This window comes from Orcinus orca, chromosome 20 (assembly GCF_937001465.1).
Source record: "Orcinus orca chromosome 20, mOrcOrc1.1, whole genome shotgun sequence".
Lineage (NCBI taxonomy): Eukaryota > Metazoa > Chordata > Mammalia > Artiodactyla > Delphinidae > Orcinus > Orcinus orca.
Genome location: NC_064578.1, coordinates 52,345,955 through 52,363,473, shown reverse-complemented (window position 1 = coordinate 52,363,473; position 17,519 = coordinate 52,345,955). Strand labels below are relative to the sequence as shown.

The 17,519-nt window shown below is 53.2% G+C and overlaps 2 protein-coding genes across 4 annotated transcripts in view; both read left to right on the top strand.

Moving 5' to 3' along the window:
- The window catches only part of IL4I1 (interleukin 4 induced 1), a 39,299-nt gene that overhangs the window by 8,022 nt on the left and 13,758 nt on the right, over positions 1–17,519 (top strand). The gene's annotated exons all lie outside the window — the stretch shown is intronic.
- Positions 1–17,519, top strand: part of NUP62 (nucleoporin 62) — a 25,239-nt gene extending 7,720 nt beyond the window's left edge. For 2 of the 3 annotated variants that reach the window (XM_004286153.4, XM_033417267.2), the window contains one exon: positions 14,841–17,519. In XM_004286153.4, the coding sequence (XP_004286201.1) occupies positions 14,905–16,455 (1,551 nt within the window). In that variant the 5' untranslated portion in view covers positions 14,841–14,904 and the 3' untranslated portion in view covers positions 16,456–17,519. Of the gene's footprint in view, positions 1–312; positions 6,548–14,840 lie in introns of those variants that run through there. The other variant, XM_033417269.2, reaches the window with a different exon arrangement.

The following is a 17,519-nucleotide window of genomic DNA, read 5'->3' as shown; positions in this document are numbered from 1 at the left end:
CAGAGAAACCATCTCCATGGCAACTGCCTCTGCCACAACCTGGACCTTTGCCTCCCTCCCCCACTGACATCACTGCCTCTCCACTGGGACACTGGTGTTGATTGCAAGAGAGGCTGGGGAGGGAGCACAGGTGTGTGTGGTTCTGTCTACACACACACACACACACACACACACACACACACACACACACACACACACACACACACACACACACACACACACACACACACACACTCTCACACACACTCTCACACACACTCACACGTGTCCACCTGTGGTGCTCTTAAAGTCCCTTGGCCCTGGTGCTTTAGCCCCTCACTGAGTCTTGTATCTGTGGTGTATCTGTGCCAAGCTGCATTTCCACTGGAGCCCCTTGTTGGCCTCAGCTGACTGGAGCATTTCTCCTCCCCAGCCCATTCTCAATCAGCTGTACTCATCCCCACAAGAAAGTGTGATCCTATCTTTAGAAATAGCTCTGCCCAGCCCCTGCCTTCTCAGCCCCTCCCTGGCATCCCATGCTTGGTTGGTTTGTTTAATGGCTTTATTGAAATACTGCAAAAAAAAAAAAAAGCATGATTCACATCCATTTATTCAAGTATACAATTCAGTGATTTTTATACATTCAGAGTTGTGTACTCATTACCACAGTCTAATTTTAGAACATATTTATCACTCCAGAGAGAAACCCCATACCTCTTAGTGGTCATTCTCCATGCTCCCATCCCTCGGCAACCACTAACCTGCTTTCTGTCTCTGTAGATTTGCCTATTCTGGACATTTCATATGAATGGAATCATACAATAGGTGGCCCTTTGTGTCTAGTTTTCTAGGTTCATCTGTTTTGTAGCATATGTCAATACTTTATTCCTTTTTAAAGCTGCATAACATTTCATTTTATCCATTCATCAATTGATGGACGTTTGGGTTGTTTCTACTTTTTGGCTGTTACGGAATATGTGTGTACTAGTTTTGTATGGACAAATGTTTTCATTTCTCTTGGGAGATACCTAGGAGTAGAATTGCTGGATCATTGGATAACTGTGTTTAACCTTTTGAGGAACTGCTGTACTGTTTTCGAAAGTGGCTGCACTATCTTACATTCCCACTAGCGATGAGGGTTCGAGTTTCTCCACATCCTAACCAATGCTTGATATTGTCCACCTTTTTTGTTATTATAATCCTAGTGGCACCAGTAAACTGGTATCTCATTTTGGTTTTGATTTGCATTTCCCGACAGCTAACAGTGCTTTTCCCATGCTTATCACCCATTTGTGTATCTTCTTTGGCATCTTGTGGTTTTCACACAGGGCATTTAACACTGTTCTTCAAGGCAGCCCTTGCCCATCTGAGCTTTTGCCTGGAATGAGCCATTGCTCTAACCCCTTCCCACCTTGACTAACTCCTCCACATCCTTCAAAACAGGCTGAAACATCCCTTCCTTCTCTAGGACAGTGTCCTTGCCCCTCCCCTGGGCTTCCAGTAGGTTCTAACCAAAGCTCTTTTCACAGTGTCTACCTGTTGTCCAACAATTTATCTCTTTGTTACCCTCAGTAAACTCTGAATTATTTAAGGGCAGGAACCTTGTCATATCCTGACTTTGACATTTATGTTGACATTGAGCAAGTTACTTAACTCTAAAAGGGAGATGCTAATGGTACCTACCCTGTGGTAGAAGCAGTGAGAACTAAACCAGTTAGTACATGGAAAGCATGTAGAATAGTACCTGGCACAAAGCAACCTGGATCTGTTTATTGGGTTAACAAGCATTTGCTGAGTGCCCCCAGTAACCAGCAACTGTCACAGATATTGGGGTACAGCAGTGGAGATCACGGACCAAAATCCTGCCCTTCATGGAACTGTTGTTCTAATGGGGAGACAGACAACAAACGAGGTCTGTAAATGGAATATATTGTATTTCAGATGATGCTGGGTCCTAAGGATAGCTGGGGAAGACCTCACTGAGTAGGTGACGTTTTAGCAAAGACCTGAAGGAGGTAAGGGAGTGAGCTATGGGGCCATCAGAGTGTTCCAGAGAGAGAAAACAGCAAGTGCAAAGACCCTGAGACAGGAGTGCTTTAGGCGTGTGTGCAGAACAGCAGGAAGGCCTGTAGGGCTGGAGTGGAGTGATGGAGGCAAAGGGTGGTTAGAGATGGGGGCATCTTTTGGCTGTTGGGAATAATGCTGCTGTGAATGTTTGTGCACAAGTTTTTGTCTGACTACCTGTTTTCAATTCTGGTAGCTTTTCCTTCATCACATTTATAACACTGGGTTTTTGAGGACGGGTGGCCATGCCATATTGTCTTTGTTTGCCCAGCCCAAGGCCTGTCCTGTCCTAAGTCTCAGTGGATGTTTGTTGACTGAATGAATGAGGGATGTTTGTTGACTGAATGAATGAGGTATGTTTGTGAATTACCCAACACGTGCTGGCATACAGTGGCGCTGAATGGTTGGTGCTTTTATCATTATTTTTTTTTAATGCAGTTCATATATCAGGTTGGCAATACTTTCCTAATTTCAGGTGCTGGCAGGTTGTAGGGAAATGGTTGTCTCAGGCACCACCAGTTAGAATAAAAGCACATACAGGCAAGTTGGAGGGCAGTTTGGTTGTCCCTAGCAAAACCAGAATGCAAGTACCTGTGGCCAGCAGTTCTTCTGGGATCTGCCCTGGAAGAGTGTCTGTGCCTGTGCCCGAGAAAGCATGAGTGAGTATGCTTGTTGCAGTATTGTTTATAATAAAGAAAAAATCGGGAGCATTCTAAATGTCCATCAGTAGAGGCGCGGATAAATAAAATGTGGTCTAGTCACACTGCGGACTGGTTTACAGCAGCTAGAAGGAGAGGAAAACCTGTTGGAAACGCTACAAATTGTGGAGTGACACATGCAGTGTGATCCCCTGTGTAGTAGAGAAAACATATGTATAAAGTCATTTCCTCTGGCTATGAACGTACACATGAGCACGTAGATAACAGATACACAGCGACTTTTAACCGGGCTACCTCATGGGTGTGGGGACCAGGATCAAGGATAGTGATCAGGGGGTGCTTAGCTTTGTTGGTGGTGGCCAAAACAATATTTTAAAGAGAGGACTGATGTATTGATTGTGTAGTTAAAATTTAAATGTTAAAAATGCAGTTAGGGGGACTTCCTTGGTGGTCCAGTGGAAAAGACTCTGCTGCGCTTTCACTGCAGGGGGCACAGGTTCCATCCCTGGTCAGAGAACTAAGATCCCACATGCAGCACGGCCACACACACACACACACACACAAAATGCGGTTAGGTAGAGGGGGGGGAAATATCTTTCAGCACAAGAGAAGGAAACAAAACAGTTTTTGGCAAAAAAGGTAAGGGATCCAGTACCTGAGTAATCCTCAGAGCTCGTCCAGTCCTATTATTTTATATTAAGAGTGGTTCTAGAATCTTCCTTAAAAATCTACTCCTCTGGTTGTTTCCTGACTTTTCCACACACGTCTAACCTGATTCGTTTTCCCCATGGGGAAATTTGCTGTTTGTCCCACCACCTGAGCTCCTTCAGGTGCAGGTTTGGGCCTCAGGAGTGAGAAGGAGAATGTAATTGCTCGTTAGCCGTGAGGTGAGTTCTTGGGGTAGAGAGAGTATTTTCCAGTGAAGGAAGGAAGAAGAGGGATGGCTGAGAACCTCTGAGTCCAAGAAATATTTAGGTACTAGCTGGAGGCAACCCCGAGGAGCAAACAGCTGAGGGGTGCAAGGCAGTTCCCCTGTGAGAGTATTTCCTCCTCCATCCAATGAGGACAATAAGCGTACTTAAAATGACTTCTACAGTATAGTCAGTGAAGAAAGAAGAGTGCAGAATAGTGCTTCTGGCACATGCAGCCTTTTGTGTACAACGGGGAGATTGCAAACTGCATTTACTTAAACGCATTGAAAAAAAAAAAAAAATCTCTGGAAAGGGACTTCCCCGGTGGCACAGTGGTTAAGAATCCGCCTGCCAGTGCAGGGGACACGGGTTCAAGCCCTGGTCTGGGAAGATCCCACAGGCCGCGGAGCTACTAAGCCCACGTGCCACAGCTACTGAGCCTGCGCTCTAGAGGCTGCGAGCCACAACTACTGAGCCTGTGCGCCTAGAGCCCTTGCTCTGCAACAAGAGAAGCCACAGCAATGAGAAGCCCACGCACCGCAACGGAGAGTAGTCCCAGCTCACCGCAACTAGAGAAAACCCACGCGCAGCAATGAAGACCCAACACAGCCAAAAAATAAATAAATTTATTTATTTATTTATTTTTAAAAAGAAAAAAAAAATCTCTGGAAAGAGGCACAAGAAACTTAAAAGCTTGTCTCCAGTTTAAGAAAGATAGCTGTGCGGAGCAGGGGAGGATCACAGAGACCGTGGAATTCCCTCTTGTACCTTTGGAACATAGAACCATGTGAACAAACTATCTTTGCACAAAAAGAATTTAATTTTCATTTTAAAAAATGACCAGTATGTCATTGGGTGGGTTGGGAATTGGAACACGTGTGACACTGTCTCTTGGGCAGTTAGTATGCAGGGACATTTAGGGATCAGTTCATGTGACCAGGACAGGCAGTGAGGCTTTCCATATCCTTTCCCCTCCCCACAGCAGACAGACAGACACGCCTCCTGTTTGTCTGTCCAGACAGGTCTCTGATGCTTAACATGGGTTCGTTATATTGATACCTGGGAAGGTGAGAAGCCTGCAGTGTGCCCGTCCACAGGGAGGAACAGGCCCGAGGAAATTAGGACCAGAACCCCAGGCAGCTTAAGGAGGTGAGAGGGCAGTTGAAAACTGCATCTACCTGGTCTCTGTCCCACCCTCCCAGTTGGGGATGCCTTGTGCTGTGGGAGAGAGATGGCCTTTACATGGACGGGAGCACTGAGGTTTCCCTGCTGCAGACTGGCTTAGAAAAGCCTCTCTGCCCCTCACTGGGGCTCCGTTTCCTGCACCTGGGGTTGGCCGGGCTCACCAGGCAGGGTAGTTGTGTAAGAGCCAGACAGAGTGGCCCAGGTCACCACCAGCCCCCGCCAGGCGACTGCTGGCATCTTGCCCCACCCCACCTTCCAGCAACCTGGGCGAGTCTTTCAAAACGTAAATCAGATCATGGAACTTCAGAACTCTATCGTGGCTTCACACCGCACACTGGTCTGGCCACACTGGCCTCCTCGCTGCTCTGGAGCCTGAGACTCTGCCTTGTCTAAGGTCTGGTTGGCAAGCTGCTCGTCGCTGATCAGCTGATTTCCATTCTTTTTTTTTTGCTGTACGCGGGCCTCTCACTCTTGTGGCCTCTCCCGTTGAGGTGCACAGGCTCTGGACACGCAGGCTCAGCGGACATGGCTCACGGGCCCAGCCGCTCTGCGGCATGTGGGATCTTCCCGGACCGGGGCACGAACCCGTGTCCCCTGCATCGGCAGGCGGACTCTCAACCACTGCACCACCAGGGAAGCCCTGATTTCCATTCTTGAAGGGCAGGCTCTCTGGGCTTATCCGTTCCCTGAGGTTTAGAGGGGTTTTCTTTGACTCAAAGGAGAGTAGGGGATCCGATTCAAGAGAGATTTAAGAAGCAAGAGTCAGGGTCTCACATGTTGGTGAGACAACCTAGAGGAGATGATGGTGGGGGGCAGGGGACAGGGAGTTCCTGCACTGACACAGCAAAGGTACCGGCTGGGCCGGGCCAGGATGGGCCTTTGAGCCTCAACGGGCATCACATTTCCCCAGGCAGGGCCGCGTTCAGCAGCGCTGGGCTGGGCTGATGACGACCAGGGGCAGCGGTTCCCTCAGTCTCTGATTTCCTGCCTTGTCTCTCCCATGTCTTCTCCCCTCCTCTGGTCTCTCTGAGCCCGTGGCCACACTTCCTCCAAGTCTTAAATAAATAGCTAATTCCAAAGGGAAAACGTAGTTGGTACAGACAGCTCCTGTCCTTCCTGGGTACTGTCTGGGCTCAGCGTTGTTGGCAGCCACCAGGTGGCTGTGGCCAGAATGCTGGGAGCGGTTGCTCCCGTCACTTCCCAGAACCGCATTAATAAGTTAACATTTCCTGGGTCCCGAGAATACACCAGACATGGTGCTAAGTGCTTGACACGGATTAGACCATTTTATCTTCACAGAGACCGTATGATTCTGGAGCTGTCATCCCCTTTTTTCAGATGAGGAAACTGAGGCCCGGGGGATGAATTTAGAACTAAGATCCCAGGGCTAGGAGTGGAGGAGTGGGCGCTCGGGCTGACAGGCTGCAGCGCCCACTTCTCGTTGCTGGGCTGTGTCCTGCCGGGCGACTGGCAGAAGAGGTTGGGCAAAGTCCTCTGTCCGCAGAGCTCACGGAAGTGCATGGGCTGGACTTCTCGTGACCGCTGCAGGCCTGCTGCCCTCCTCCCGGCCCATCAGTGGACTAGACAGACCTGGGCCCCATTAAGGAGCTGTGGGACATGGAGTCCTTTGGCTGGATTTGTTGCTGCCCCAAATGAAACAGAGTTTCTGTTATGAAGGAAGCGGGTGGATGTGGGGCAGCTGCCTCTGCCCCGGGGGATGAGCCTCGTGGTGGGAGAGTCACTTCTGAGGTGAGAAGGTGAAGGGCCGTGGTGGGGATGGGAGGGAAGCGGGGTCCCGGCTTTGTGTCCGGTGGGTGGACTGGCTGCCAGTCTGCTTCTGTGACCCGACCCTCGACCCCACTCCCCATCAGCCTGCTGCTCCAGCCGTAGCTGTGCAGAAGCTGCCCTGGAGGTGTGTCACTCCCTCGGCTGCTCAGCCGCATGTCTGCCCAGAGCACCCCACTCCTCCATTAAGACTTAATTCTGACATCTCCCCCTCCGCTGCCCCAGAAGGAGCTCGATTCCTTTCTTGGGACTAGTGTTCGCTGCTGTGTGACCTTGAAGAAGTCACATTAACTCTCTGAGCTTGTTTCCCATCCAGGAAGGGTTTAGTGTGCTGCTTGCTCCCTAGTGCTCCTGGCCCGGTACAGCTTACATAGGTGGCACTCAGTAAATGTAGTTAGTATCGGTTCTCAGGCCGTCGGTCAGCCACAGATATTTATTGGGCGCCTGCTGCATGCCAGGCACTGCTCTGCTTGCTGGGGGTACAGCCATTAACAAAACAGGGAAGTCCTGCCCTGTGGGGCTGACACCATCATAACCACAAGCCCTCCTTGGTGTTCCCAGGCCACCCTGTCCCTCCCCTCCGTCATACACGGCCTGTTTTTGCTGGGTGTCACACACATCCACACCCCGATGAGGTCACCCCAGTGGCTGGGGATGTCTGGATTTTCAGGATCACAGCTGTTCTTTCCCCAGTAGCTCCGCAGCTGCTAGGGTCCTGCGATCACGCCCCGACGCACAGAGGCAGGCCTGCCCTGGCCCCGTCGCCCCTCACTCCTGCCCCTTTCTCAACCCCAACTCCAGGATGTGTTTCCCATCCATTTCTCTGTATTGAGTTCCGTCCTGTTCTTTCTTTGTCCCCCACCCCTGTATTAGTTTCCTATTGCTGTTGTAACAGGTTACCACGAACTTAGCCGTTTAAGACAACACAAATATTTCCTCTTACAGTTCTGGAGGTCAGAAGTCTGAAATGGGTGCACAGGGCTGTGTTCCTTCTGGACACTGGGGGAGACTCTGGGTTTTTCCTTTTCCAGCTCCTAGAGGCCACCTGCTTTCCTTGGCTCATGGCCCCTTCCTCTGTCTTCAGAGCAGCAGTGTAGCAGCTCTCGGAACGTTCTTCCATGGTCACGGTCCCTCTGGCTGTCCTCTTCTGCCTCCTGATTCCAATAAGAACCCTCGTGATTACATTGAAAGCCCGTGCAGATAATCCAGGATCATTTCCCCATCTCAGGATCCTTAATCACATCTGTGAAGTCCCTTTTTGCCATGTGAGGTCACATATTCACAGGTTCTGCGATTACGGTGTGGACATGTCTTAGGGCTGTTATTCTGTCCACCACACACAACCCCTCCCCCATACCCTTCTTAATCTTTCTTTTCCTCTTGGTCCAAGGCTGAGGTCCCCCCATATTCATTCCCAAACACCCCTGTTCCTGGTGTCTAAGAAAAGGGGCTGTGGTAGGGAGGGAGGGAAAGGAGAGCCCAGGGCTCAGTAACAGTGCCGCCTGCCTGCCTCCTGCTGTCCTGGTCCCACCCCAGGACTTTGTTCTGGCTCCTCCCTCTGGTCTCAGATGCACTTCCCTCTGGCCGCCTCTGTTAATCCCCTCACCCCTGTGCGGCGTCCCCTCTTCCCCTTCCCTTGCCCCACTTGGTCTTTTCTCCGTGACGCTGAGCCTCTTCTAACATGCCATGTAATTTCTCTGTTGTGTCTTGTTTTCCTGTCTGTCTCCCCCGCTGGAATGTAGCTCCACGAGAGCAGAGACTCCTCTGTCTCACCTACAGCCATATTTTCGGGGCCTTGAATAGCGTCTGTACATAGCAGGTGATCAAAAATACCTGTTGGGGCTTCCCTGGTGGCGCAGTGGTTGAGAGTCCGCCTGCCGATGCAGGGGACGCGGGTTCGTGCCCCGGTCCGGGATGATCCCACATGCCGCGGAGCGGCTAGGCCCGTGAGCCATGGCCAATGAGCCTGCGTGTCCGGAGCCTGTGCTCCGCAACAGGAGAGGCCACAACAGTGAGAGGCCCGCATACCGCAAAAAAAAAAAACAAAAAAAACCAGTTGTATGAATGACTGTTGTACTGCAAAGAATTTGTGTGCTCTCTGTGACTCCCCCCTCGGGGGACGGACCATTTTTCCTCTCTGTGTTGTCATCACTGTACACAGGGTAGGGCTGAGTAAATGCTAGAGTGAATAAAGTAGATGAAGTTCAGGTTTGGAGAGGCAGAAAACTAAAGGTTGGTGGACCTGAGCGAAGGTGGAGGTGATGGCAGAGAACCCTGGTCCTTGAAGCTGGGGGTGAGTTGTGTCTGTAGGTGGGAATCCCAGGTGCCCCGGGGCCATGCAGGTGGCCGGATGTGGTTTGGAAAATGAGGGCAAATGCGGGGCTGGTGGCTCTGCCAGTAACACCCTCAGTGATCTCAAGGCAGCCCCTTTCACTCAGGGCCTGGGTCCTACGTGGACCAACTACCCCGGCCGCGGCTGCCCAGTTCCGAGGAGCTGGCCCGGGCACACCCTCCCCTCTTCCCAGGAAAAGGCACCACTTCAGTTTTTGTGCCTCCCCGCTTGCCCCCAAGCAGCGTCAGCTTCTCTGTTAGGAAAGCTCACCCCTTTGGTAAAAGTAGAAAAGCCCTCACAGAGGGCAGAGGGCTTTTTTTCCTTCTCTTTTTTTCACAGCTCACAATAGTGTGTATTTGTTCAGCCATGTTTTATGAGAAACACCCAAAGTTCTGGTCTTCAGTAGCTTTGTTAACCGGGACATACCCTGCAGAACTATCACTTTGTTTCATTTTGGTGCAGATGTATACATGTCCCAACCTGGGATTCTCTCTTCTCCATCCCCAGGGTCCTGGCTCAGGCCTTGGGCTCTTGGCCTAGACCGTCCCCCAGCCTCCTCCCAGCTGCCCCACCTCCAGCCTCTACTGCTCCAGTCCATCCCCCACCATGTTAGTCCCCCCCTCCCCCTGCCTTAAAGTCCCTCTGTGGCTCCCTCAGGATAAGGTCTGGCCATTCACGTGACATCGGTGGCTCTGCCAGCTTCTCCCATCACATCACATGGCACCATACATGAATGTGGTCACAGGTCCCCAAGACCACCCTCAGCTTCTGTGATTTGCTGGAAGGACAGATCACAACTCAGCAAAGCTGTTATAGTTATGGTTTATTACAGCAAAACCAAAACAGGGTAAAATCAGTAAGGGGAGAAGGTATTCGGGGCAGAGTCCAGGAGAGACCAGGTGGAAGCTTCCAGTTGTCTTCTCCCAGGGGAGTCACACAGACAGGGCTTAATCCTCCAGCAGCAATGTGAGCACACACAGGACGTTGCCCACCAGGGAAACCTTGCTGTCCAGGGTGGTTTTAGCTACAGTCATGCAGGCACCGTGTCACCTTCGTTATTCAGCCTCTAGCCCCCTCACAGGGCAAGGTGATGCCGTGTGGCCTGGCCCACCTTAGAGACACTCTGTCAGGCAGGATGCTCCAAGGGCTTGGAGGTTCCCTCCCCAGAGCCGGGCAAGGGCCAGTCCTTTCTTTGGAATGTGCAGGGTTCAGCCCTGCCCCGCGCACGTTCTCCCTCCAGCCCATGCCAACAGCGTACTCAGGCCCCAGAGCCACACCTGCTGGTCAGCCTCTCTCTGCCTCCACCCAGACCCTCCTCCCTGTCTCCGGGCTGACCCCTCGTCCTTCAACGCTCAGCTCAGGCATCCGCTCCCACTACCTGTGACCCAGCCTTGCCCCTGCCTGCAGCCCTGGTACTGAAAACCCGACGTTTGCCGCGTCTCTGGCTGCCTTCAGGGTTTAGGTCATCTCGCTGGGCCTCAGTCTCCTCGTTCGTCAGATGGACCTGCTGTCAGGAATAAGTGAGCCGTAACACACAGGGTGGGCTGGATCAGGACGTGTTCACCACTCCTTAGTAGGTCCCTGGCATCCAACGTGTTGGAAATAGATGAGGCGTTTAATAAATATAGAACCGTTAAACCAGACAAGGCCCCATGGGAGATTGTTTTTCTTGTGGTATAAAAAGCAAAGAACTTTCTATAAATGCTTTTCTGAAAAATTTTAGCTGCAGCTTATAAATAGCAGAAGCTCTCTCGAGTGAGGTCTTGAGAACTGAGACACGTGGGTGTAACAGTTCAGATGCTTCTGGCTGCTGGTAGCAGACCCAGCTCGAGGTGGCTCTGCAGTGAGCCGGGGGGTGTGAGCGTCTCTCGAGCAAGAAGGGAACTGGTGCAGGGCCGGGCGCCGGTGGTCCCAGAGGCTAAGGCACTTGCTGTGGCGAGAGTGAAGAGAGGCCTTTGTCAGAAGCCCCCAGAAGAGCTTTGTAAAAAGGCCAAGGTCATGATCCCGCCCCTGGAGAGAGACTGATGTTGGTGGTCTGATCAGCTTACATTTTGAGTGTATGTCCCAGGAGGTGGTGGGTCGGAGGCAGCCAGTTGAGGTCTGCTGGCTCAGACCAGGCAGGCGCACCGGGAGGGCGGGCGGCCCCGGGCCCCTCTCCCCAGAAGCACATGGCTGTGTGGAGGAGACCGAACAAAACCAGGGGTCTGCGGTGGAAGGTGGAGGGGCAGCTACCTACGCAGAGGGAAGAGGAGACAGGACTGGCGGATGCCTTCTCTGGGCCAGGCACGCAGCCCCTGTCATGACCGTGTTTATTCTTCAACGTGTGAGGGGAGTATCCTCATTACAGGTGGGAAAACTGAGGCACAGAGCGGTTCAGGAGACACCTGCGCCGGGCCCCACAGCTAGTGAGTAGCAGGAGCAGAGTTGAAGCCCAGGTCTTTTCTTCGTGCTCGGAGACCAACTTCGTGTCTGGAAACAGGGAGCTGTCTTGCAGCTGCTTTTAAATGGAAGGAAAATAAGCACATGAGGGTGTGGGGTGGAAGCTGGGTGCAGAACAGCCGCCATGCCCCCAAAGCAGGGCTGCTTGCCCTGTAGCCAGGATGGCGGGGGGTGCCCATTTGATGAAGTAGAGATGAAGAGAGCTTTTCAGTGCAGGGGCGGGGCTCTAGGGCCCACCGTGGGTTACTTCCGTCTGAGCCTCTCCTCCCCCATCTGTGCGCTGTGGCCATCATCCCGAGGACCTCGTAGGACAGGTGTGAGGTTGGCTGAGGAGGGGGTACGTATCACAGTGCTGTCGGGGCTGCCCCAGCACCACTCTCATTTTGATGCTGGAATGGATCATGCAGCCTGAGGCCCGCTGAAGAGTGGCAGCTGACCGTGAGTTCGTGTTAAACTTGAGGTCAGCCACAACCTCCAGGTCTTTTTCCTAAGCACTTCACAGCTGGTTTCACACCCACCCCCGGCCTCCCTCCCTTCCTCACCAGCTTCCAGGGGCTCGCCCCAGAGTGACGGTGCAGCGTGTGCCTGTGTGCAGCGACCGAGGTCATTAACACCATACCCACCTCCTTCCCGACTCGGCCATACTTCAGTGTCGTAGGGGCCACTCGCACTTCCCTGATGAGGGAGCTGAGTCTCAGGGAGCCCTGGGGAGTCACGGGGTCCCCCTTCATATCCGTCAGACACTTTGTACTCCCCAACTGTATTCGTGTCTTATATGGCTGTTCGCACAAATTATCACAAACTTATTAGCAGCTTAAAACAATGCACATTTATTCTCTGTATTTACGGACATCAGAGTCCAAAATCATTCTCACTGGGCTGAAATCAAGGAGAGCTGGTTCCTACTGGAGACTCCAGGGGAGATTCCTTTTCCTTGCCTTTTCCAGCTTCTAAAGGCCACCTGCATTCCTTGGCTTATGGCACCTTCCTCTATCTCCAAGTTAAAAATGCGTTACTCCAGTCTCTGCTTCCATCTTCAGATGGTCTCTTCTCTAGTCAAATCTCTTTCTGCCTCAATTTTATAAGGACACTCATGGTGACATTTAGGGCCCACTGTTTAACCCAGGATTATCTCCCCATTTCAAGATCCTTAATTTAATCACATCTGAAAATTCCTTCTGCCGCATACGGTAGTATATTCTCGGGTTCCAGGGAGTAGGACATGGGTGTCTTTATATTTTATTTATATATATATATATATATATATATATATAAATTTATTTATTTGTTTGTGGCCGCGTTGGGTCTTTGTTGCTGCGCACAGGCTTTCTCTAGTTGCGGCGAGCGGGGGCTACTCTTTGTTGTGGTGCGCGGGCTTCTCATTGCGGTGGCTTCTCTTGTTACAGAGCATGGGCTCTAGGTGCGCGAGCTTCAGTAATTGTGGCACATGGGCTCAGTAGTTGTGGCTTGTGGACTCTAGAGTGCAGGCTCAGTAATTGTGGCGCACGGGCTTAGTTGCTCTGCAGCATGTGGGATCTTCCCAGGCCAGGGCTCGAACCCGTGTTCCCAGCATTGGCAGGCGGATTCTTAACCACTGTGCCACCAGGGAAGTCTGACACGGGTGTCTTTAGAGGACCACATCTTTGGTCCTGACCTGGCATGGTGTTATTTACACATGCCGACTCCCCTGCTTCCTTTAGCCCAGCCTGTGGTGTACATCCCCTCCCCACACCCAAGTCACCTTTGGGGCAAGACAAGGTGTGATTGAGCACCAGCCTAGGGGAGGTTTGTTTAATTCAGTCACCCTATCTGTCCCACTCGAACTGTGATTCTAGAATCTGGCTACACAAGTTCGCTGGTTCTTCAGAGTATATTTACACCCTGTAATATGAAGGTCTCTTTCAAAAACCAAGCTTATCAATTATGTGTCTATCATACAGATGGAATGAACATTTGGAAGCTACTGCAAATTAGCAAGGAGACCATCCACCTGTACTCCCACCAGCCAAAGACAGCCCCCAGTCACATGTCGGTGTATTTCTTTCCAACCCTCTTTGTTCAGAGTAGTTCTGTTTTTCCACAGCTAAGATCACACTGCAGTAGTAAATTTGCATTCTGCTTCCCTTTGTTGTCATTTCCTGCATTTCTTTAATATAGTTAGAGGCTGTGTCAGTGGGTATAATGCAGATCTTCCCTTATATCTGATACCTAATTGATCCCCTAATTCTGTGCAAGGAAACGCCCTGTCATCTGGTGCCCGCGCTGGGTGAGGAGCTTCGTGGATCAGGCCCATGGCCTGGGGTCAGCTCCTGATAGGTCACCGCAGCCCTCTGAGCCCAGTTTCCTCATCTTGGACGTGGGACATAACCCCTCCCGCCAGACAGTAGTGAGAGATCGTGTCCCTGAGCAGCCCGCCTGATGGTTGGTGCTCAGCGTGTGATCACTCAGGCCCACTGACCTTTTCCTCTCCAAGTCACCTTTGACTTTCCAGCTAACAGATGGCTCTGCTCAGAGCTTTTTCAGTTAGAAATTACGGAACTCAGTCAGCTTAAACTGAACAGGGCGTGCTGGCTCGTGGCACTTCTGAGGAAGACAGAGTGGGGCTGCTGAGCAGGACTGGATTTTCTGGGTCTCGCGCTCTCTCCCCTCCCTCCCTCCTGTGCTCTCTCTGGTGGCAGCTCATCACCTCCCGGTGCTCATCCTCTGTGCCCTGCACCTGCAGGTGGAGGAGGCCCCTCTGTAGCACCTGGAGAGAAACCCGGGGGAGATCTCTTGGCCGACTCGTGTCTCCATGTCCCCTTGAACCAGTCTCTGCGGCCGGGGACAGCAAGCGCACTGATTGAGCACTCGGGTCTCGTGCCCACCCCTGAGTTAGAAGGAGGGCGAGGGACTGCGCCAACATGCCCTGCATCCTCCTAAATGGTGTGGGGTATGCGCAGGGAGGGGCTTTGGCACCCAAGGCCCTGGCGTACGGCTCAGCTTCCCGGGGCCTGTCTCTCTGTGAGGTCCAGAAGGGCACGTGGGGGGTGGCACTGTGCCTAATCAGCCTACCCCCACCCACTTGCAGTCAGCAGGGAGGCCTGCGGAGCAGGTCCCAAAGGCGCTTGTGTGCCTCTAGCCCCGCTCGCCAGAAGCGCCTCGAATCTGACCTCCTCCTCAGGGGCTGAGGTCGGTTCAGGCGCCCGCTCTTCGGCCTTCCCCTCCTTGGCAGCAGGGCTCCCGCTGGTGCTGGCTGTGGCCATGAGTGGCCCAAGCACCTCCAGCTCCTAGTGCCTGACCCCCGGGACGGGCTGTGCATCCCGATCCTTCTTTACTAGTTTAGCAGGGCCTGGTTAGGCTACACATTGAGAAGAGGATGGGTGGCTGCTTAATCAGAATTATCGAGTCCTGCCACCCTGCAGACGGATCCGTCATACCGCTGAGGTTGCCTTTCCAAAACTGTCATCTGATCATGTCACTTCCTCTGCTTTGAAAAATCTTTCCAAGGTTGCAGACACCGGTGGATTTGCTTTGGGAGCCGGAGTAGCTGCTGCCACCAGAGTCTGGAGCCATGAGCGGGTTTAATTTTGGAGGCACTGGGGCCCCCACAGGCGGGTTCACCTTTGGCGCTGCAAAGACAGCAACAACCACGCCTGCTACGGGGTTTTCTTTCTCCACGTCTGGCACCGGCGGGTTTAATTTTGGGACTCCCTCCCAGCCAGCCGCGAGCACCCCTTCCACCAGCCTGTTCTCACTCACCACCCAGGCTCCGGCGACACAGACCCCAGGATTCAGTTTTGGAACCACAACTCCTACAGCAGGAGCAACCGGATTTTCCTTAGGGATCAACAGCCCAAAGCTAAACTTGAGCGGCACAGCTGCCACCCCAGCCACGACGCAGCCCAGCGGCTTTGGGCTCGGCGGCAGCACCCTCACCAATGCCATCTCGAGCGCCGTCACGTCAGCCCAGGGCACGGCGCCCACCGGCTTTGTGTTTGGTCCTACCACCACGTCTGCTGCTCCGTCCACCACACCTGGGGGCTTCTCGTTCACGGGTGGAGGCACGTCCCAGACCGGGACCTCCGGCTTCAACATTGGCTCCATGGGGAGTTCGGCCCAGCCCACGGCCCTCACCGGGCTGCCCTTCACACCGGCCACGCCAGTGGCCACTGGAGCAGGGGCCACACAGCCGGCTGCTTCCGCACCCACCGCCACTACCGCCAGTGCTGGGCCCTCGCTCTTTGCCTCGCTGGCAAACGCTCCAGCCTCGTCTGCTGCCACCGGGCTCTCCCTTTGTGCCCCAGCCACCACGGCAGGGACGCCTGGAGTGGGGACGTTGGGCTTCAGCCTGAAGGCCCCTGGAGCAGCTTCCACCACCTCCACGGCAACGACCACCACCGCCACCACTGCCACCACCGGCTTCTCCTTGAATATAAAACCACTGGCTCCAGCTGGGATCCCCAGCAACACAGCGGCCTCCGGGACCACCCCAGCCGGCCCCAGTGCAGCCACCGGGGTGTCCGCCAGCCCCGCGATGACCTACGCCCAGCTGGAGAGTCTGATCAACAAGTGGAGCCTGGAGCTGGAGGACCAGGAACGGCACTTCTTACAGCAGGCCACGCAGGTCAACGCCTGGGACCGCACGCTGATCGAGAACGGGGAGAAGATCACCACCCTCCACCGCGAGGTCGAGAAGGTGAAGCTGGACCAGAAGAGGCTGGACCAGGAGCTTGACTTCATCCTGTCTCAGCAGAAGGAGCTGGAGGACCTGCTGAGCCCGCTGGAGGAGTCAGTCAAGGAGCAGAGCGGGACGGTGTACCTGCAGCACGCCGACGAGGAGCGAGAGAAGACCTACAAGCTGGCCGAGAACATCGATGCACAGCTGAAGCGCATGGCCCAGGACCTCAAGGACATCATCGAGCATCTGAACACGTCAGGGGGCCCCGCCGACACCAGCGACCCGCTGCAGCAGATCTGCAAGATCCTCAACGCGCACATGGACTCGCTGCAGTGGATCGACCAGAACTCGGCCCTGCTGCAGAGGAAGGTGGAGGAGGTGACCAAGGTGTGCGAGGGCCGCCGCAAGGAGCAGGAGCGCAGCTTCCGCATCACCTTCGACTGAGCCACTGCCCCGAGGGTGCACAGCGGGGCTGGGGACATGCAGTTACTGTCCCATTTGGGGTTGCAGTGAAATACATGTTTCTTTCTTTCTTTCTTTCAAACAGTCGTGCTGTTGAGAGAACTGTTCTGTGGTTAGACTTTCCACCTTAGCGAATAGAAAGGATTCTCAGAGCGCCGGTCCAGGCAGCAGCCTCACAGGTGTGGTGTTTGTGTGTCCTAGACTCTCTCCATCTACTACAACCACCCACCTCCAAGAGCTGGAGAAGCACTGAGCTGCCTGCGAACCACTTGTCTCCCAGCCGGGGTGCCACGTGGCCACCCTGTCCAACACACAGTCGTAGGTGCAGGGAGAAAAGACTACGGTTGAAGAATCTCCATCCTCAAGGAGCCAGCAGCCTGGTATAAGTGTAACCAGTATAGAGAAGTGACTTGTGAATGGAACGGACAGTGGGACCTAGAATTTCAAAGGAGGAGAGATAGGTCAGATGAGGGACTTGAATGAGGTGTTGAGAAAAGAGGTCTCACCTTGCCTGGCTGACACACCTCCTCGTCCTCGTCTCCTTGTCTCAGGCTTCTCCTCCGGGAAGCCCTCTCAGCCACCCTGAAGCTGGGTCAGGTGGCCGCCCTGCATCCTGCGGGCCCCACACCACACTGAGCTTGCGAGCTCACATCTTTGGTTACACTCGTCACACTGTATTGTGCCGACTGTTTACTTCTCTGCCTCGCCATTAGGTTGTGAGCCCCTTGTGTCCTCGGCACAATTCCTGTCACACTTGTCAAACAGGTGAACAGTAGAGATGAAACCAGCATAAAACATTAGTCCACAGGATGCCTGTTAAGTGGCCAGGGTGCCAGAGGTGGCCACAGACTTGATTCTGAACCTCCCAAAGCCAAAGCCAACCTAGTCAGCTGCAGTGAGATAGACCCACGGTGTGCAGAAGGCAGAAGCCCGCCAGCTGTATCCCAGGTGTCTTTTGTATTTGTCTGTACACTCTGCTGCACTGAAATACCTACGGCTGTCTGTTGCGTTTCTAAATAAAATAAAGTTTATAGTGGAATAAAAAA